The 21,365-nt window shown below is 46.7% G+C and overlaps 1 protein-coding gene across 1 annotated transcript in view; it reads right to left on the bottom strand.

Moving 5' to 3' along the window:
* Positions 1 to 2,600: 2,600 nt before the first annotated feature.
* Positions 2,601 to 21,365, bottom strand: part of LOC147692487 (avidin-like) — a 112,113-nt gene continuing 93,348 nt past the window's right edge. The window contains exons 3-4 of the mRNA XM_086938697.1: positions 9,712 to 9,832; positions 2,601 to 3,869 (exon numbers count right to left, since the gene is read on the bottom strand). Coding sequence (XP_086794823.1) covers positions 3,830 to 3,869; positions 9,712 to 9,832 — 161 coding nt within the window. The 3' untranslated portion in view covers positions 2,601 to 3,829. The remainder of the gene's footprint in view (positions 3,870 to 9,711; positions 9,833 to 21,365) is intronic.

Here is a 21,365-nt window from a genome sequence, read left to right as displayed (position 1 = left end):
GAGGAAGACAATCCCCCAGTACTTCCTTGGAGAGTTGGGCATCAGGGTTCACCAACCTCCTCAGCCACAAGAGTAGAGGGGCCTGCTTTATCCTATCACTTACAGGTGTTAAGCTCAGCTCTGATAGGCACATAAAGGCAGGGCATGATTGGGGAACAGCCAATAACCTACGGAAAAAACGTATTTTCTAGTTGTTAATTTGGCCCGGGGCCTTTGTACCCCTAGACCCCTGCCCCATAAGTTGCCACAGAATCATATTTGCTCTGATAGATCTCTGTCAGTTCTTTGATCGGTTTGTGTACCAACTTCCTTGCAAATGAGAACTCCACCTCCACAACTTTTTGAGTATGAGCGGCTCTGGATTGATGTAGGCTCCACAAAAGACTATTGTGTGGATGATCTTGTCTTTGAATGATTCTCTGGAGCAAAGAAAGGGACGGTGGTGTAGAAAAGGCCCTGTCAAGATGGATAGTCCTCAGCATCTGGAAAGAGCAATCCCCTGAGGGCCTATGGGCTCAGTCCACCAGGGTCACGGCAGTTACAATGGCAATAGCAAGGGAGGGTTCGGTCCTGGACATCTGCCAGGCTGCGACCTGGGCGTGGTGCACACATTCACTAAACACTGCTGCCTTGATCGTCAGATCTGACAGGAGGGTCATTTTGCTTGTTCTGTCCTGCAAGACTTTCTGATCTGAGTCCACTTCCCAGACCCTTCACCTTTGGGAGGTACTGCTTCTAAAGGTAGGAGTCTACAGTTAGAATTATCCATCGGAAAAATGTTGCTTACCTACCTTAATGTTCTTTCTGGACGATGCTCCATCTAAATGCAGATTCCTTACTGTTCTCCTACCACCCCATTCTGTGTAGAGGATTACTGAACATCATAATAAGGTTTAGGTTAGAATATGACATATTGTCACAAGCAATTTGTTCAAAGTGCTCCACGTCTGATGGCTTAGGAGAAAGAGTATGAAACTGATGTCACCGCACATTTATGGCACTATTTTGCGGCCCATCTCTATCACTTCTGGGCTAGTATAGAGTAACAGCAGAGTTACATGGTGCTACCCATCGGCATGTTGGAACACTTCTGGAAAACTCTACGGATCCAGTTTGGTGCTTGGGGATATTCTAAATGATAGGAATCTGCAGCTAAAGTATCCTACAGGAAGTGTGATACCAAAGGAAGTAGCATATTCACTAGAGTTCTAGAATGAACATATGAATTGCAAGAATAGGGAAAAGCAGAATATTAATGTTTTTGGTTATCTAGCTGTCCTACAGGAGTCAAGTTGAAATTATAATTGAGTGCACAGTGACACAGCTCAAGGTAGTTATTCAAATCTTAGGGCCGAGTACGAGTAAATATCTATTTAGGATACTATTTTACATGTGTCTAGATTTCAGGAATTACAATTTTTGTATCAAAGTACAGAGACTTGGTTACACAGAGATTGTACTAAGGTCCATCCATTCACTAGTACAGTTAATCATATAACTCTTTATTACAAATTACGTAAGAAGATAGCCACTACGTCCTACAGATATCCCTGACCAACAGAAGTGATGAGTCTGAGTGGACCTGCGCCTCTGTTCTCCATCTTATTCCAGCCTACTTTCCCTGCTTCTACTACTGTTTCTAGTACCTCTGTGTATATGGTCACTGTTGGAGTTGTTGACATTGAAAGATTAACAGTTTAAGAAAAAGGGGTGACCCTGTGTCCCTCAGAACCTGGGTAATTAATATTTAAACAAAAAAATGGTTCTGTTGGGTAGAACAAGAGTGATTTAGGTATGCTATTAATGCAACCAGAATAAACAGCTCTCTAACACACAAAGATCTAAGACCTAGGTCCAGTACCATCAGGATTCCATACTAGGAAGGATAGGAATCTTTGGATATAAATCAAGCATCTGGCCTATCTGAACACCTGTATATATATCTATATATGAAATTGTTTTCACTGTATATAATGATCACCACCTAAACACCATGCACATGTCACCCAATTGCACTCTAATGTTGATCTTGACAGTCTACCTATGTAATTTATGTATCATTGAATTAAGTAAATCTGATATAAAGTACACATTATCATTTAAATCTTTGATCCCACGTCCTATTCATTAATTGCTAGATCTTAGATCTTTGTGTGTTAGAGAGCTGTTTATTCTGGTTGCATTAATAGCACCCCTAAATCACTCTTGTTCTACCAGACAGAACCATTTTTTTTGTTTAAACATTGAAATATTAACAGTTTCTATTGATTCTGAGCATAAAATTAGTGCATCCAGACAGGATCCTCTCCTGGCTACGCCGAGTTCCAATGCAGCACATATAGAACTGGTGCCAGTTACACCATGATGGTTCAACTTGTATAATAAAGGGTTTCAAGCTATCCTATTAGTGATCAGTTCCTTCAAGTTGAAAATAAACCCACTCCTGAGCACAAATGGTTGCTTGTTCTCGGATGACTGTACTAGTGACATGGACGTTTTCCTAAATGTACCAAAAATGGAAATCATCACTTCTTTGCTTCAGTCTCATTTATTTACAGTAAAATACATTTCTCTGCTAAGAAAAACACACAAATATTGCATAATTCTTCAAATTTCTTTTTATTGCCGGTTTACAAAATTCATATAAATATAGTGAATTAATTGGAATAAGACACATTCCATATCCTTTAGCAGTGCATACTACCAGAATATTGAGTCATAAATGTTGTGCTTCAAAAATGTTGCTGCAAAAACATTGACAATAAAATATTGTGACAGTAAGTATACGATGGAGATACACATAGCACTACTATACTTAACAATATATATATGTATCTTGAGGCTATATAAATCTATATTCAATTTATGCTGCTGTGTAGTTAAGAATAGTAAATATGTACTTATAAACATATACTTAACCTTTCAGATTTTTTTGGGTTGATATTCTTGCTGTGATATCTTCATTTCCGAAAAGTTTTGAGTGTCGAAATTGTGACATGCCCCTTCCTGCACAAAAACAATGCTGTCTGCAACACAGGCACCCCTGCACCAGTATTGGCGCTAGGCAGCATATTGTGTGTCTGCGCAAGGAAAGGACAGGAATGTACCGTATGATGTTAAACACTGCGATTTCCTGCCCTTTCATGCAGCTCATCGCACAAGTTGACTTGCTGCTCTGCATGAAATATTGATTCATCTGCCCCAGGTTGTTTAACACAGGCAATAATAGAAAAGCGGTCAGCTTCAGACTATGTAGGGCCTCATGAAAACTAGAGTGACAGCTGGCGAAGTAACATGTCCATAGTAATGAATAATTAATTTACAGAACTTATATAATGAAAACCTAGCTACATAAGAATGTAGCACTATACAGTGCAGAGAATAAATTCAGCTGTTACAGAAAAGGGTTTTCTAAATTACACAGTGAGTCGAGTATATAGAAGAGGGCTGCTGTATGGGCAATGAGAGGGGTATTCCATGGGGTACATAAGAGAGGTAGTTGCATAGCGGGACACTATGTTGGGAGTCAGATATCTGGATAGGTGACACCGGCACAAATAAACAACGTTTCAGGGATTAACATTTTGGTAGAGGCCATTATCCAAGAGGAGGGTGTGATCTTAGAGGTGGCAGCTCAGTCACCAAGAAGTAGGGAACTCCTACAAATGAGGGGAAACGTAAGTGAAATATTAAAACCAACTTATCAAAGAACATTTAAATAGTGGCTTCTGCTCTTTGGTGGTGGAAGAAGCGGCTGAGCATCCTTTGGGTGAGGGGTTACAAGGCCATTCCATTAGCTGTGCATTTTCATACTGTTGCTCCGGGAGACTCATTGTTTTGCTGCTCTGGTGAAGACATTGGACCCAACTCTAAATAAAGGATAAAACAAGAAGAATTGTTGAAGAAACTCACAGATGTCACCTCACTTTTAGACAATGTATGGTGAAATTGCATGCAACACCCAAGAAGGGTGGGATCGCAGTATCATAGTATCCCACTCGAAATATCCACATACAAGAATATCTAGTCCATGTATTGTTATTTCATCAAGGTGAGCAGATGTGGAGTTAAGAATAGTAAATCTATACTTGCCCATATATTTAGATGAACCCCACTACACTTATAAAGAACTCCCTGGTACTCTACATGAGCTCCATCACCTTTTTTTTTTGTTTAAGAATTTTTATTTATTTTTTTGTTTAAGAAGAGCTCCATCACCTTTTACCCACTGTGTTTCTAACACCTTCCACTACTCCCAAACTGCACACAAATGCATCCACAGTGAGTTCACAACGTGTCCTGCTGCTTTATCCTTAACTAGAGTACATATACATTTACCAAAATCCGTACTCATACTGCAAATTGCATTCTCTTTGTGGTCCATTTGCAGTGGATCAGTCTTTTCAGTGTTCCTTCTTTTCCTCTCTTCAACACTAGGCCTTCTCAAGGTTCCCCGAATTCGCCTGACTCGTACAGGGGGCAGAGCATTCTCATATCTTGCTCCAACATATTGGAATAAGCTCCCCGTGGCCCTGCGCAAAATTGAACAGTTGAAAGCCTTTTTGTTCTAAGTTGTCTCCTCTGATTCGCTGTGGTCCTTCTAATCCTCAGGTTACTATTTCTAGGCAGCGCCGAGATGCCCCAGGGTGAGTCGTGCGGTATAGAAATAAATCTAACATATAACATAACATTCTCAACACCTTTTTTCTTCTCATTATTTGGGCTCATAGATAGTGTGGATGTAAAATGTGTCAGAAAGTGGACGAATTTCTCAAATCCTGACTAACTACATATTTAGTTTTAGTTTGAATGCAGTCACACATCAGCTGAATCCCTTACTCCGAACTCTGAGGGTCTTATTTAGAGGCAAGCAGTAGAAGGACATCTTTCGCAACTTGGAGGTCGATTTGTACCTCCACTTCTCAATTTTCTCACCCTCTTCAGCCATCAGTGGGGATGCAGTTTTTATGATAGCGGAGCGACCGCAAGCTCCTCCATTATGAGACTTTTGATTCACAATGCACCAAAGCACTCACAACACTGTTACTCCCATCCCAAAAAAGTCCCATTCATCAATAGTAGTTCCTTTCAGGTCGTTGATAGAAGTCCAAGCAGATGACGGTACATAAAGTCTTTCTCTTGATTTCAACAGTAGATAAAGAGGCAGGAGCTGACACGTGTTTCGTCTTCCCGGATGTTTTCACCGTCATCTACTTGAACTTCTATTAACGACCGTAAAGAAACTACTGTTGATGAATGGGACTTTTTTTTTATAAGAGTAACAGTGTTGTGTGTGTTTCGGTGAATTGTGACTCTATACTATACTAGACTGCATTTGTGTTGCAGCTTAGTAGATTTATACCTAAGGTGGGCAGGTATTCAGCGCCATGAGAGCACCACTAAACAAGTGAATTCCTACAATTGTGGGTGTTGAAAAGTAGTAAATTGACCAATAGATGTGCAGACATTATAGCATATCCACCGTAAAAGTGTTTATCATGAGTCTTTTGCACAGACAGTGCTGGAGGAAATGCTGCTGGAGAAGTCGCCCTCCCAAATGTCCTCCACATGCCGAAGACCACTCTCTGCTTGTGGAAACAATGATTTGGTTGCTCTCTGTTGTCCATGTGCTTCTTTCCACCCCTATCCAAGTTGCACTTGCCCTTGTATATCCCCATTGCTGCGGCGGCTTTTCCCGTTGTGTGCCGCGTTACATGACGAGCTCAGCTCGTCATTAGCACATGACCGCCGTAGCTGATGATGAGCTGAGCTCGTCATCAGCAGCGAAGAGGTTAATATATAAATATCCAAACTAAACTGAAAATACACTCCTATTTAAAGTTGCTGCTCTCAACAAAACCATGTGTTCACCTCCAGAGCTACAATAAGCAAATCAGGTGCCAGGTTCTCCAATAAATAGGAAAAAAAAGGATGCAAAGCTCTGCTCCAGCATTAAACCTCGACTAAAGCTGAAATATTTGTTTATGGTAGACAGGAGAGGCCATTCCCAGCATTTGTCTCACCAGATCCAAGATGAAAGGCAAGATTCCGGGAAATTGTAAATTCTAGTGGTGCCACATATTGGGAACACCGCCTCTGCCCATTCCTTAGTCCCACATGTGTGGTCCATTTCAGAGATGTTTCCCTAAAGAAATGCTAGTTCATGCACACATCGCTAAGGGCCTCATTTATGAGGCCCTTGTGGCACTTGTGCAGTGCCAGAATGTCACGTGTTTGACGTTCTGGTGGTGCAATGTGCCATAGCAGACTTACAAGGACACGTAAAGCCATTTTACGTGGCTTTTCATGGCATTGCAAATATGTGCCTCTTTCACGCAGAACACTGCGTGAAAGGGGCGTTCCATGGGTGTTGCTGTGGGTGTTCCCACTCAACACCCATGGAATCTGAAGCATTCCCAGATTTACAAAAAATCATAAACCTGGGAATGCATCAGAATCTAACACCACCCCAGGGGTGGCATTATGGAGGATCAACCAGGAGAAATGTTTTCATTTCTATTTGTTTTTTTCCTTTTACTATGTGTGCTGCATTCTGAGAGGAAATTTCCTGAATTGATAGATTTTGTGCAGGAAGGTGTCCCTTCCTGCACAAAAACATTCATCCCCGAAACCAAGGTGCAAGGGTGCCTGCGTTGGTACATGGCAGCCCATTGAATGCTAGCACAGGAAAAAAGGGCAGGAATGCGCCGTATCTATAAGATACGGCACAATCATGCCCTTTTCCTTCGACGCAGGGCAGCGGAGCAAGATTCCTTGCGGCGCTGCCCTGCACCAAAACCTCATAAATTAGGCCCTAAAAAGCTTATTTACAAGCCCCTTGCGCCGCCGGTGCTTCACTTTTTCCCATATTAAAAGTTGCCCCTCAGCGATGCGGGGGGTCTTGTAAATAAGCCCCTACGTCTTTTGTTGGGAGCAGCGGGCCCATCATTAGACAGCCTGATACTCCTAGTAAGCAGGGCAAGGGTTCCAGACTCATTATCTGATATTGGCAAAATTCTAGATAATTTTGCATCAATATAGTGCAATATGTAGCCATATGTATGAACACTAGAGAGTCACTACTTAGGGGACCATAGTCATCCGTTTAAAAAACAACACCCTACTTAGGGGTTGTGCTAGCAGCCAGAATGGGAGAGGCTTTCATGCCTACACCACTGTAGATAGTAAGTTGTCATTCGTGAGTTGACTACCGCTCCTAGACGTTTAGGAGCATTTAGTGCCAAGCTTTGATAGGCGATAAGAGTTTGGGAGGGTCGGTTGCCGATAGTTGGGAAAGTGTACAATTTATGCTGCATTTTTAAAGGTAGGTGTAGTGTGTCTCATTTAAAGGTTAGTTGCATAGCATGCACGCTGTTCCCAGTCCTGCTCCTTATCCCAAGACCTACTTGGAAGGTTGTGATCTCAGAACCCAGTTCAGCTTGTTCTTAAGTTTAGGGCTTGTATTTCTGATGAACTGCTCCTACAACGTTTGCTGTTTCACCCTCTGCTTTTGTATTATCTATCTACTGGCCAAGCTTAGGTTTTTTGTGGGAAGCAGTTTTCACATGTATCCTGGCCCCTGCCTAAGACAGATCCTCTTCCTTGATACTAAAGGTATGGGAGATTTACTTACTCCCAAATGTGGACTTTATTCCAGTACCAAATATAATGCCTTGCAGACACTTCACAGTACATGCAAACACGATTATAAATATAAGGAAAGGAGGCTGGAGACAGCCTAATGGTGGACCACTAGATAATAAGTGGCAGCAATGATTTTGATGTTGATGTTGGGAAACGCCTTTACTACGCGGGCTGAGGCACGCATGCTATATCCCAGCAGCGGATAAATCCCAAAAAGTGGATGCATAAACCACGCATCTGCCTCAAACACGCATATGTGTGGTTAAGGCAGACAGCGGTCTAGATGTACAGTTGGGCATAGAGAGGAAAAGCAAATTCTGTCACGTCCAGGTAAGTGGGGCTGGGAGGTAGGTTTTAGTGGTGGGGGTTGGTTTTAGGACTCAGGGCAAGGGGACTGGGGTCAGGGTAGTTTTGTCAGGGGGCAGGGTTTTAGGCTTCAGGGCGAGGGGAAGGGGTAGTTTTTAGGACTGGGGTCGGGCTTTAGGGATCAGGGTTGAGAGGAAGGGGCAGGTTACAGGGGTGGGGGTCAGGGTGGGAGGTAGGGTAGTTTTCAGGACGGGTTCGGTTTGAGGGTCCAGGGCGGGGGAATGGGTCGTTTTTTGGCAGGTGCAGGGTTTAAGGGCTCAGGGTAGTTTTACGGGAAGGTTGGGTCGATTTGAGGGCTCAGGGCGGGGGTGGGGGGGTAGTTTCAAGGGCTGGTCGGGTCGATCTGAGGCCTCAGAGCAGGTGTGAGCTCTCAAGGTAATTTAAAGGGCTGGGGCAAGGTGGATTGCAGGGCTGGGGTATCTGTGTAAGGGAGCATTGGAATGTGCAATTTACCATGCATGGCCCTTTAGAAATCAGGCCTTTACAGCGAAATTCGTTTTAAAGGCATGCATAGTAAAGGCATGCGTGGTAAAGACACGGTCGTTCATCAGACCGCGTTGTTTAGGAATGCGTGGTTTAGGCATGCACGGTTGTATCATACAACCGTTAATGTTAAATGGTATAGTCAATTTGGCTGTTTTACTGTAGGAAACAAGATTAAGGGGAAATGCTGAACGGTTGGGGATGCCGGTAAATTTGGGGGTTGTGTATCATGTAATAGGTCATTTCGGTCAGAATATCTTTGATGTAAGTCCGGCAGGGACAATTGCACTCAAATTCCTTGATGAGTTTGGGTTTTATCATTTTTATGAAGATGAGGTAGTTTGTTAGAGCTCTTCAAGTTGCATGTTGGATACTGGCCTTGGTAGTATGGACCTTTGTTGGTATCCTCCCTGTATAGTTTTGCTTTCTTTCACTACTAGTAAGGCTGTTTTCTCTGCTCTGTGAATGTGTTTTGCACATCATGACTACCTGTGGCTTTATAGTATCTCATATGAAACTTACAGAAAACTAAACTATGTTGCCCATGTGAATGTCACTGTTGTTAACTATCCTGAAGGTTGGCTTGCTGGTTATAAACCGTAACTCATAGCTCTGTGATCATGTGAATGTTCTTACTTGGTACATATTTTCTTGAATCCATTTGCCTTCTGGTGCTTGGGCTATATGGCAAACATTTGGTACCAGACCTGTCTATATAACTGATATACTCTTTAGATCTTTGAATGCTATGTTTCCCTGCCTTCCAGAAGAACTGAAACCCATGGACAAGTTATGTGTCTCATTTCTTTCTGTACCTGGATAGCTTTCTGTAAATACACATTTGCATATTGTGTTGTCATTGCACCACGTGAGAATCCCAGAGTGTTTTCTTGAGCCTGATGACCATCATAGATGTACTGTGAATGTTCATGTACCATGTCTGATATTTTTGGGTTATTCTTTTGATGATTGCAAAAGTGTGAGCTTCAATCTTATGAAGGCAGAATGACTGTCAGCTCCTCCCAGGAGTGTCTCTCCACTCTAACAGTATATTTTATGTTTCTTGACAGCATGTTATGCTTTTATAAATTGCCCTATTCCAATTCATCTGCTGAACTCACCTGCAAGCTCGCCGGCTGCTGTAAACCGAATGTGTATCTGTCGCTCACACAGTGCCCTAAACTCTGAGATTTCTAATGAAAGACTGACTCCACTCACCTTGAGGCTTTCCAGTCATCATTACACTTTTCAGCATGGTCTCTGAGCAGCCACATGGTCTTCAGCACCTCTTTTCCATTCTGGTCCAAGAAGCACTGCCCTGCGAATGCTGTTGTTGTGGCTGCCAAAGGAAAGGAAATGGGTGCAGTTAGTCTTGATCTTTGTTACCTGTAGTTGAATTTTATGCTAAGTATTGATTTGGGGCTCTTCCTTGAGCTTGACAGCCCAATATAGTACCCAGAAAGGATCACTGCAAATAACTGAACCAGCAGAGCTAGACTCCAGATCCCCTGCATAGTCCTGGGTCTTAGGCCTATGCAGTTGCAGCTACCACCGAGTATATGGGTGGTGCAGAGGGTGGAAAATAAAAATAAATTAAAAGCTACTTACCTTGCTACTGCTCGATGCCTCGCCTCCATCCTCTACTGTTCTGGCCAGAAGCAGCAGGCACACACAGGCTCCCCTAAGCCAATCACAACCCTGCTGTCACCATGACAGCAGCATCGTGGTTGGTCTGAGCGCCGTAGTTCGGCGCCCAAATGGTGACTCTGAGCCTGTGCATTTTGTCCACCCAGGCTGTACAATGCAGCCGGTGGAGAACATGCAAAGTGCACATGACTGTTTGGCCAGCCTAAGATGGCCAGCCAACCCATCCTGCGCACTTAAGTGCCCCAACCACTCCTCCCTTGCTGCATGAGATGACAGCCCAGGCCGTTCCCATTAACGTGGATCGTCGGAAGCGCCGGAGGGACTCGGCGACAGTGGCTGTGATTATTGTTGGTCACATGCTGGGACACGTGGACGCTTGACACGGTGCCCCCATGAGTGGTGCTGGTATGTGCTAACGTAGCACCCTCAAGGTCCATAATTGCATGAAAAGACTGAGAATTTCTTACCCCTCATTGCCCTGATGAAATCGCTAAAAAAGCAGCGATGAAACATGTCGGCTTGAGAACAGAAAGTGTTATGGTACAATTTTACCATTTTTAAGAAGTGGGGTTCTGCTGCATCAGAATAAAACGGTAAAGCAAGCATAACCCTACCACACATTTATATATTGTTTGTGTGTTTGGTTAGGGGTCTTTATATCTTTTCTCTGTACACTACAAAGTGTGTGTTAGTGGTGAGACGTTTGTCACTATTTGTGTTTTTCACATCACTATTTCTCACGTTTGCACTATTATCTCTTCTTAGTGCACTTTTGTCTTTTCACATAGAGAGAGTGGCCAATGATGAGAAGTTCCCGGTAATTACTAACCGGGAACCCCCTCGGGTGGTGCTACCATGAGGTACTCTCTCTATCTTTCACACTTTTCTTGTGGATGAAGTAATTGTGGTCCTGTGTGATTTTTAGTACCTATACACATCCTGACCAAAGGATTTATGTTATTGACAAATCCCTGGGGACACTAACGAGAAGGGGTCCCTTTTCTTGTTGGTCTTTTATGTTGATGTGCACAAATATAGGTGAGGCTCCATTTGTTTAAATACTGTGTGAGTGGGGGGCCGCCTTACCTATTCCTCCCCCCTATACCCCCAAGTGATTGTTCGTTCCCATAAACCTGCCTGGCAATGTAAAAATATCATAATAATAACATAGTGTTATTATAATTTTTCTTTTTCCACTTTTTCCTCTGGTCAAAAGAGAAGTGGGGCGGTGCTCCTCCGCCTTAGCAGAGGAGCCACAGCTGAGCCTAAGTATCGGTTTGTAATGCTGCTGCCTGTTTGCACACTACTTCACTCTAGCCTTTTAACCTTATGATGCCAAGGATAATCTTTGCAATAAAATACATAACACGCTGCTGATTTTTTTTTTTTAACTCTTTTTATTGAAAACGGAAAAAGACATTACAGAAAGGAAAAATAAAGCTCAGGTGTGCACATTACATTTCCAACACATGAGGCATTGTGGCATAGTACAGAATCAAATACACCAACATTTAATGCAGGGAGCTTGGAGAGTCCTGTGACTCTGGCACCAGTATCGGCGTAGGTGGTTCACAAATGTCTCCTCTATGACTATTCCATGTGTTCCAAATCTTACCCCACTTCTTTGGGCAGCCCCTGACCAGATAAACAGCTCTTTCTCTAATCATGCACCAGTCGAGGTCTTCCGCCCATTTGGTGACTCGGGCGGTTGACTGGCTCCCCAGAGCTGAGCTATGTTTCGTTTAGCCACCATATACGCAAGCGTCACCCACTGTTTCTGGTATGCATTTAAATCTGTAGTTTCCCACACATTCAACAAGCACCTCCGGGACTCTGGTAGTAGCTCCACCCCCAAGGCTCCCCCCAGCTCATCATGGATCTTTGTCCAATACAACTGTATCTCGACACAATGCCAGAGAGTATGCATTAGAGTGCCAACTTCCCCGCACTTTCTCCTGCACTCTCCGCTTACAGCTCGTCCCATACGTACCAAACGGGGCCCAGTTATATAGGATCTATGAAGTATTTTCAGTTGCACCAGTCGAAGCCGCATCTGTATGGCAACCACCTTTGGGGAGGAGACTGCCTCCGCCCAATCCTCATCATCTAGTTCTAGCCCATTCGCACTCCATTGAGCTCTAAGCCGCACCAGTGGGTTTTCCATGTTATTGATCAGTTTCCTGTATATCAATGAAATGGTTTTTTGGGGAATAAATCCGTCCAGTACTCAGTCCTCCAGGGGCGATGTCTCCAGGAGCACCTTACCCCTAGGGATGTGGGAGAGTAGGGCATGCCTCACTTGTCAATATCAATAATATTCGTTATCGTGTAAACTATATTGCTGTTTAAGGGACTCAAAGGTGTGCACCGTATGTTTCCCCATACATCTTTTATTTGAACAATTCCAATTAGATCCCACCTGTCGAACCCCTTCGATTTCCACAGACTACCCAGCTTCTCAGAGTTTAGGAGGGTAGTGGCTAGCGTCTATTTGCCTTCCCACCCCAGACCTTTATTAACTGCGTGCCACACCTGGATCGCATGCGCAGTTGGGCCAGTCAATGGAAACCTGCTGGGCCTGGAATACAAAGCTCTCTCTATCACCCCCCCCCACCCAACACCCCCCCCCCCCCCCCGGGCCTGACCCCAGTCCATAGCATAGCCTGGATCTCCAGGAAGTCCATAAACAATGTGGTTCACCGCGGCCAGTTGCGAGGCTCAATAGTACTTTCTCAGATCTGGAATCCCGATCCCGCCGTCCTACCATGCGAGAGTCAATTTACCAAACGCTATTCGAGCCCTACCGTCCCACAGGAGCTGTCTCTGAAGAGTCTCTATCTCCCGGAAATACGCCGCCGGGACCGGGTCCATTGAATTCTGTAAGACATACAAAAACCGAGCGAAAGCCATCATCTTGAATAGCGTAGCTCTCCCAAGCATGGAGAGCGGAAGAGTTTTCCAGTGCTCCACATCCTTCTTACACCTATTCAATGGGGAAGCCAGGTTATTAGCATACCATAACTGCGGATCCAGGATGATAAATATACCTAAGTATTTTAATCCAACGGTCTCAATATGAATAGGGCACGTCTGCGGAACCACTGGGGGGCCGCCCGCCAGAACAAATAGCACCGACTTCGTCCAGTTTATTGCCAGTCTGGAGTACTTGCCGAAAATAGGAAGTACATCCAGAAAATTGCTAAAGGAGTCTCTAGGGTTAGTGAGATACAGTAAGACATCATCCGCATAAAGCGAGATCTTGCCTTCCCAGTCAGATGACCATCGTAAGAACCGAATCAATCCATCCCACCTAACCCAGGCTGCCAGGGGCTCCATCGCGAGTGCAAAAAGCAGAGGGGGCAACGGACATCCCTGTCTCGTGCCTCTACCCAAAGAGAAGTCAGCAGACTTGCAATTATTGACCACCACTCTAGCTAGGGGCTTAGCATACAGCAAGCGAACCCAATCAATGAACTCTTTATCAAAGCCCAGCTTTGCCAACACCGCAAACAAATAATGCCACTCCACTCTATCGAAGGCCATCGTGCCGTCCAAAGATACCAACACTGCCGGCTCATGGATCTTCGAGGTGCCGCCAAGGACGCCATGTAGCCTACGTAAGTTCAACGCTGTGTTGTGACGAGGCATGAAACCGGACTGATCCGGGTGAATAAGGGATGAGATCACCTTGACCAGCCTAGTGGACAGGATTTTCGCTAGGATTTTAGGTTTTGCGTTAAGAAGCGATTTGGTTCTATAAGATGGGCATTGTGTCTGGGGTTTACCAGTTTTATGGATGACCACAATATTGGCCACTCGTTGGTCATACAGGAGCTCACCCTTCTCCTTGCTTTCCAAAAACATGGCTGTGACGTAAGGGGTGAGTCTACCAGCATTCAATTTATATAACTCCATCGGTATCCCATTTGGGCTTGTCGCTTTAACGGACTTTATCTGTCTGATCGCTTGCGCAACTACGTCGTCAGAAAAAGTGGAGTTGAGAAAGCTCCTGTCTTCCTCTGACAAACTCGGCATTGCGATATCCCTTATCATTTCGCTATTGTCGGCCTCTGTAAATCCATTACCGGTCGTATAAACTTTCCTATAGTATTCCGGAAACTCGGCCGCCAGCGCCTGAGGATCCCCGAAGTTAAACCAACTAATTATCCAAGACTGTCTGTCCCTAGACAAGGCCCTAGCTATACCTTGGATCCGGTATATTAAAATGCAAATGGATGCAATGAGTAGCCCGGATTTGTTTACAAACCCTAGGGCTTTAAGTAAAATTGCAATTAGGGCAGTAAAATCCCAATTTTTAAGCAGGGCGATGCTACAAAGGGAGGAAGAATTGGTCAAACCCTCGGTCAGAAATGTTGTTATGCTGAGTATAGGGAGAGAGATACAGCCGTACCTAACCTTTGTAAGCAAGCCATTCCATCTGTTTGTCTTACTAAGGTTTAAGCATAACATGCTACCATGCCTGTTGTCTTTTCCCAGAGGATTTGCTAATAGGGGGACTTTGGGGCCGTGTCCATGTGACAATAATTCTGAACAAAACGTGCTCCACATGATCTTTTTCTGCAAGTTTTACGTATCTTTACGTAAGAAATTCATTTTGCCACTGTTAAGAGGGTATAGTTTTGAGCAGGTTAGATCAGCGTTGGTCTACCTACAAATGTTTGGGACCACTGTGGTATGTTTTGGGGTGTCGAGTTACATTATTGGGGCGATGAGACACAGAAAGAAATTATCGATACCTTAAAAACCCTCTTTCCACCCCATCTGGAATGCTGTCCTCAGGATGTAAAGATTTCTTATGCTGTGACAATTTTTATATGAATTTTAGATCTTTCAGTAAGCCAATAATCCTCAGTGTGTGACAAATTTTTTATCTTGCCCATGTGTCTGCCAAATGTAAACTACTTTTATTATTATAATGTATTTAGATGTGTCACCGTTGTATGTAAATTGGATCAATTGTGAAATGTAATATTGTGGTGTGCTTTGATGGTTTTAAACTTTTTAACCGAATAAAGCAATTCTTTGACTTGACTCCCACCCTTCCAATTCGGGTACCAGACTGGATGCCCTCTCTCCATGTTCAAGCCATGCAATCAGTTTACCGGCTTTTTTACCGTGCTCATAGATACGACTCTGGACGGCATTGTTATGGGCCACTGCTCTATCTCTCACAAGATCTTAATATTCCTCCTGCCGGAGTTTTAGCTAACAGAGCCCCTCAGGGGTGGGTTAATTAGCGACCCTTCCCTCCAAAAGAAGGACCTCGGTCTCTTTATGGGCCACCTCCGCTTGCCTTTTCTTCTTCTTGCCTGACACTAGGGACAAGACCTCACCTCTCGCCACCGTTATGTATGCTTCCCAGAGAGATTGCGTCGAGTCGAGTCAACAGACCCCACATTTTCCCGGAAATAACGGTTCGACATCTGCCGCACCTCTTTCTTAATGGCTGGGTCTTTCAACTGCCAAGTGCTAATAGCTAATGGGAGCTATCCTCCCCACTTCTGGAAGGTCTAAGGGCAGCCGCACCCATAGTGGAGAGTGGTCAGAAATGCCCCTCCCAAGAAACTTCACCTCTTGGATCATTTTCGCCAGCGCCACAGGTAACAAAATATAATCTATCCTAGATAAACTACCATGAGCTGCAGATACAGGGGTGTAGTGTGTCAATGTTGGGTTACGCAATCGCCAACTATCAATCAGTCCCAGCATGTCCAGAAAATCTGGGAGCCACCTCTGTGTTGGTCTAAGCACACGCGGGGGCAACGGTCCATCTCTCCATCTAAAACCGCATTAAAGTCTCCACCCAGGATAAGCCGAGGGGCAAAGTGAGGAAAACCGCTGCCAAGTCCCAAAAGGTCTCGGCCTGGAGGCCCGGCGGCACATAGATAGAGAAAAAGGTGATCGTTCTACCCCCAACCAGCCCGAGACTCCCGCATATCTGCCCCTTTGATCCACCCAAGTGCTTGCACCGACAGAGGGAAGGAGTTTTTAATCAGTACACCGACTCCCCGGGAGCCGGTGGTGAACCCAGCATGTACCACCAACTTGTACCCCCCTTTATGGAGGGCCATGCATCTATTACCAACCAAGTGCGTCTCTGGCAGTAATACCACATCCGGGGAGTGTCATCTGATAAGTTGACTGACCATCCCCCTCTTGATCTTGTCACCCAAACCATTCACATTCCAGCTCAGAATTCTCATCCCTGAGTCTCTACAACTCTGTCCCATTCAACCCATGTGTAATACGTCTCGCTACATTAAAGGCACCTGAGGCGAAAGGGAAGGGAAAAAGAAAACAAAAAGAAAAACAACAGCACCCATCGCACAACAACAAACACAACCATACTCCCCTGTTCCCACCCCCCACCCTGCACCCCTGCTCGCGGCCTTCGCAAACCCCCAACTCGCAGTGTGCCTGTCGCCCAATATATAACTAACCGACTATCTAAAGGTAGATCTAAGGAGGAGTTCGGCACTCCACATCCCCGCATCAGGATAATGTTACACCTATATTAACTTAACATCTCAAAAAGCAGTCCAGTGGACACATCATGCACTTGACCCCCACCCAACAATGTCCGGCCCCACAAACGATAGAGTTACTCATCATTCCTGTTCATGCGAGCCGTCTCCGTCGTCGCCGCTCCGTCTCGGAGGCTCTACCCGGGAAGGAAGACTCTCCACCCAGTCTGAGGCAATTTCCGGATTGTCAAAGAACCAGACCTTCCCCTCAGCCTCAATACGCAACTTAGCAGGATACATCATGGCGTATTTAAGTCCTTTATCACAAAGCCGCTTCTTGAATCCAAGGAAACTTTGTCGCTGCCTCTGAACCGCCTGCGTAAAGTCTGGAAAAAAGTTGAGGGTGGAATTTTCATACTTCAGAGGGCCCCCCGACCTAGAGGCCTTCAGGATAGCGTCTCTATCTCTAAAGTTGAGCACTCTCGCGATCATTGGTCGAGGTGAAGCCCCCGGTCGCGGCTTTCCTCCCGGGATTCTATGTGCTCGCTCCACCGTGAAGAAGTTCCCCAGTCCTTTCGGTTTTAAGTGTTTAAGTATGAGATCTTCCACAAAGAGTGTGTTAAGATACACGGCAGTGACCCCCGAAGAAGGGCTCCAAGCAGCCCGAAATGCATTGGGTTTTTAAATGAATAAACGCTGCCTGTGACGAGCCTCGCATCTATCTTATTTATTCTAGAGGTCCAGACGGGCACAGTTTAAATAAATGAAACTTTGAAAATAAGCGATTAATTCCGCAAGTGGATGTCAATTACAAGAAAATAACCAAAGACTAATAAGTTGAATTAAGAAAGCGAAAAGAATTGGATTAAATTTACACGCAGAGGACGACGCTATAAATGCTACACAGAGCTGTGCACGAGGGAGGTACATAAACATGTCCCCTTCTCGAACCATGTCATCTTCCACAAAGAGGTCAGGGGCCAGACCCTCGGCTTTCTCTGGGACACCAATAATGCGCATGTTGTTTCTACGGGCCCTTCATTCGTATTCGTCCAGCTTGCGACTTGCCATATCGCTAGATGTCTAAAGGTTCCGGACCTCCCGCTGCAGCTGCGCCACATCGTCCGTCAAACTCGCCGTTTTGATATCCAATGACTTTACCTTTTCACTTGTTTTTGGTGAGGTCAGCCCGGATCAAATTAACCTCAATGGTTAAGCGTCCAACTTTTGGTCTAGTGACTCCATCTTTTGTCCAAGGGAGGTTTTAACCCCATGTATAGCAGCTATCACATCCTGTAGTGTAGGCTCCGATGTAGGGCCCAAAACCTCGCCACTTCCGTCCTGCGGTTTCCCAGACCCGGTAGGCGAGCCTCTGGGCTGCGTGTACCGGTCTAACTTGTTGGTTTGGACATACCAGGACCCTCTGGTGGATTTGGACTGCTGTTTCTCCAGCTTCGGCTTAGTCGCCATTTCACTTGTGGGCGTAGGACAAGCAACTCGGTTCTCGCAGCGATATCAAAGGACAGTGCTCAATGCTTGCAGGGCGCTCTTGGTCTCTCTCAGAGCATATCAGTATCCCTTGCTGCCGGCGTTGCCCACTAAGAATCTGGAGGGGGCTGTCCGGAACCACGACAGGACATCTGCGCAATCCGCAGCGATTCATTCCACCATCCGGCCGGATCTTCGGCCTCCAGGATGGGTCACTACTTCTTTAGCCCACCGCCAAACCCCGATGACTCTCTGCCGCGTAGGGCCCCCAAGACGCCTCATCCGGGTCTCTGCTGCTCTAGGACTCAAGCCACTACACCACATACGAGCCCCCTGGCCAGCATACAATATCAGGGCGGGCACTCTCTACTGCTCTCAGCGGCCGCGCAGTAGGGCGGGAGCACCTGGCCCTCGGCTCCACTCACCAGCCCCAGGGTCACGAGCCACCATCAGCACCTCACTTCTCTGGGCAGTGTCTGCCGGCTAATCTGCGGCTCAGCGGCTGCTGTCCTCGACCTTTGGCAGCTTGGGCAGATAGTGCAGTCTCTCCTGCAGGCGACATATGCATGGGGGGGCCCCCAGCACTCAGGGCAGGCGAGGTCAAAATATGATGTGGGGCCGGACCGGCGAATTCCGGTTACTGGCCCCGCTGTTATAGTATACTCGCGCCGGGGTCGGGAACCAACTCGAGGCCCTAGCTTCTGGGTGGGTAGGCCTCTGATTTCCTGGCGGTGTATCTCCGCCCCCGGCTATAGATCGGGACGCGGAGACCAGCGCCCGGCACCGCTTCTCTTCCGGCACGGGATTCTGCCGTCTGGCAGCAGGAACATGTCCAGGATGACTCCGGGAGTGGCGGGGGTCTCGGGAGCCCTAAGCTCACGTGGCCATCATAGACTTGCATGAAGCTCCTAACCCTCCGCTGATTTAAAACCACTTTTTGCTGTTGTGCCTCAGATGTTTTGCTGGTTTTCCGCTACTCCGGGCACTGCGCCACGGCCAACCCGTGCCGCAGTGCAAGTGCTCCCTACTGAAAATTGTACATGTGATTGATGTCCATGATTGGTTCATTGGATTTACTGTTAGTCCCTAGTAAAGTGCACCAGGAGTGCCAGGGCTTGTAAATGCCAATACTGCTAGTGGGCCTGCAGCGCTGGTTGCGCCACCCACAGAAGCAGCCTTAAAATGTGTCTAGGGTCTGCCATTGCAGAACCTGCGTGCAGTCTGGTACTGTCATGCTGGCTGGGCAAGTGCACCCACTTGCCAGCCTCTAAACCTTCCCTTAACTTCATATTAGTCACCCCTATGGTAGGCCTGAGGGCAGGGTGCATTGTAAGTGTAAGGTAGGACAAGCCCTGATGTGTGTGGCATGTCCTAGTAGTGAATTACAACCAAATTAGTTTTTCACTATTGTAAGGCTACCTGCTCCCCCTAGGCCAGAATGGGCTGCTGGAATTATTACACTCTATAATCCCAGCAGGCTCAGGGAACATGGTAGAGAGTCATGTTTAGTATGCCTGAACTCAGAATAATAAAATACTTCTTTTAGTAAAGTTTATTTTAATATCCTGGGTTTGCAAATGCTACTTTTAGAAAGTTAGCATTTGCTTGTCTAACCATTTCAGCCTGCCTCTGCTCTTGTGTGTATCTGACTGTCTGAGTTGTGTGAGTGACAGGGCTGGGTGTTGACAGGTGGTGAATAGCAGGATGACACCTTAGTGGGAGGTGGGAGTTTCCCTGAATGATGCATCAGGCTGTGCTCTGCCTCCACAATGCTGGCTCCGCCCCCTGGGGAGCGACTGATGACTCAGCCTGCACCTGGCCCAGGAAGGACCGAAGCTTGTCAACAAAGTGCTCAAGCTGCCCCCTGTCTTCACAATGCCGGCTCCGCCCCCCTGGGGAGCGGCTGATGTGCCTGCCCTCACACTGAATGCAGAAGCAGAAGTACCCACCACAAGTGCTCAGGGACTGAGAACAGTTATGCAAAGGCCCCCCTGGCCTGTAAGAACAAAAGGAACTGGGTATAAAAGTAGGAGCCCTGCTCCTTGTAAATTAGATCCTGTTTGTGCTACAGAAGAAACTCTGCCCGAAGAGAAGGACCTGGAAGGACAAGGAGGAGTGCTGTCTCTGGCCTGTGTCTGGTGCCTTGCTGCAGAAAGAGAGGAAAAGACGAGACTACAAGAGACTTTTGCTTTTATTGAACTTTGTGCCAAACTATGCTGAAAGATCTCCAAGGGCTTGCCTGTGAACTTGCCCCCTGACCAGCGCCCCAGGAACAGTGGGCGCTACCCCCTGACCAAGGAACCACTGGAAGACGCTGTTTTCCTTTTGCAAGCCTCTCCAGGAAAAAGCGGAGCGCGCTGTGTCCATCGCGCTCTTCAGCAACGCTCTGGGAGCTGCCCTCCCTCTAAACAAAGTGACTGCCGCCTGCCTGGCCCAGAAGCATCGTGAAGACCAGCCCAGCTGATCTGAACACCGTGACTGACCCCGAGCTGCAGCTCGCAACGTGAAGAAAGGTGGCGCCCGGTGCCTGCTTGCACCCCTTCGTGTCTGTGTGCCCCTGAACGCGCCGCCGCTGTCCGAGAAACAGCTGTTGCGTGGGGTGCCTGAACGTCGCCTGGATTAATAGAGGTCTGCGCCGAGGATCGCTGCCCTCTGCGTGTGCCCTCCTGGTCGGGAAATCTCAAGGCGCTCTGTCCCTGTGGCCCGGCCCGCGCCGCAACGCCAACCTCCGAGCTCGAGCCGAGCCGCCGCTCGCTCCAACCCCGGGATGAAGACACCGCGACGTGGACCACCGCGCTGACCTGTGGCCGGACTGCCTCGACCCTGTTCATCGAAGACAAAGGTACTGTTGTTGCCCCCGCGGTGCGAGCATCTGGCCTGTTCGCTCGCACCGCCCTCTGACCTGCCAAGCCCTCGGAGCCGCGTGTGGAGCGCTCCCAGGGCCCCCGCTCTCTCCCCCGCCAGCCGCGCACAGCCGTGCGGCTCGCACAGAGAGGCGGACTCGAGCCAACCTGCCGCCGCTCCCGCTAGAAGCGTGAGCCCGGGCCGGTCGGGCCCATTCAGTCCTCGGAGGTGCGCCAAGGCCCCCAGCAGGCAACTCCGCCTTTTGTTTTGATAAAACGTGAACAGGATGGCTCCAAACAATATCATATTTGGGGAATTGGAAGCTGATAAAGAACTGTTCTGAAACGCTAAGATTGCTTATTGCTAGAAAGAACTGTGGCAACCCAACATAAAGTAAACTGGAATCTG

The sequence above is a fragment of the Lissotriton vulgaris genome, chromosome 9 (genome assembly GCF_964263255.1).
Source record: "Lissotriton vulgaris chromosome 9, aLisVul1.2, whole genome shotgun sequence".
NCBI lineage: Eukaryota > Metazoa > Chordata > Amphibia > Caudata > Salamandridae > Lissotriton > Lissotriton vulgaris.
Note: the sequence above shows the minus strand (reverse complement) of the source record. Positions and strands in the feature narration are given on the sequence as shown.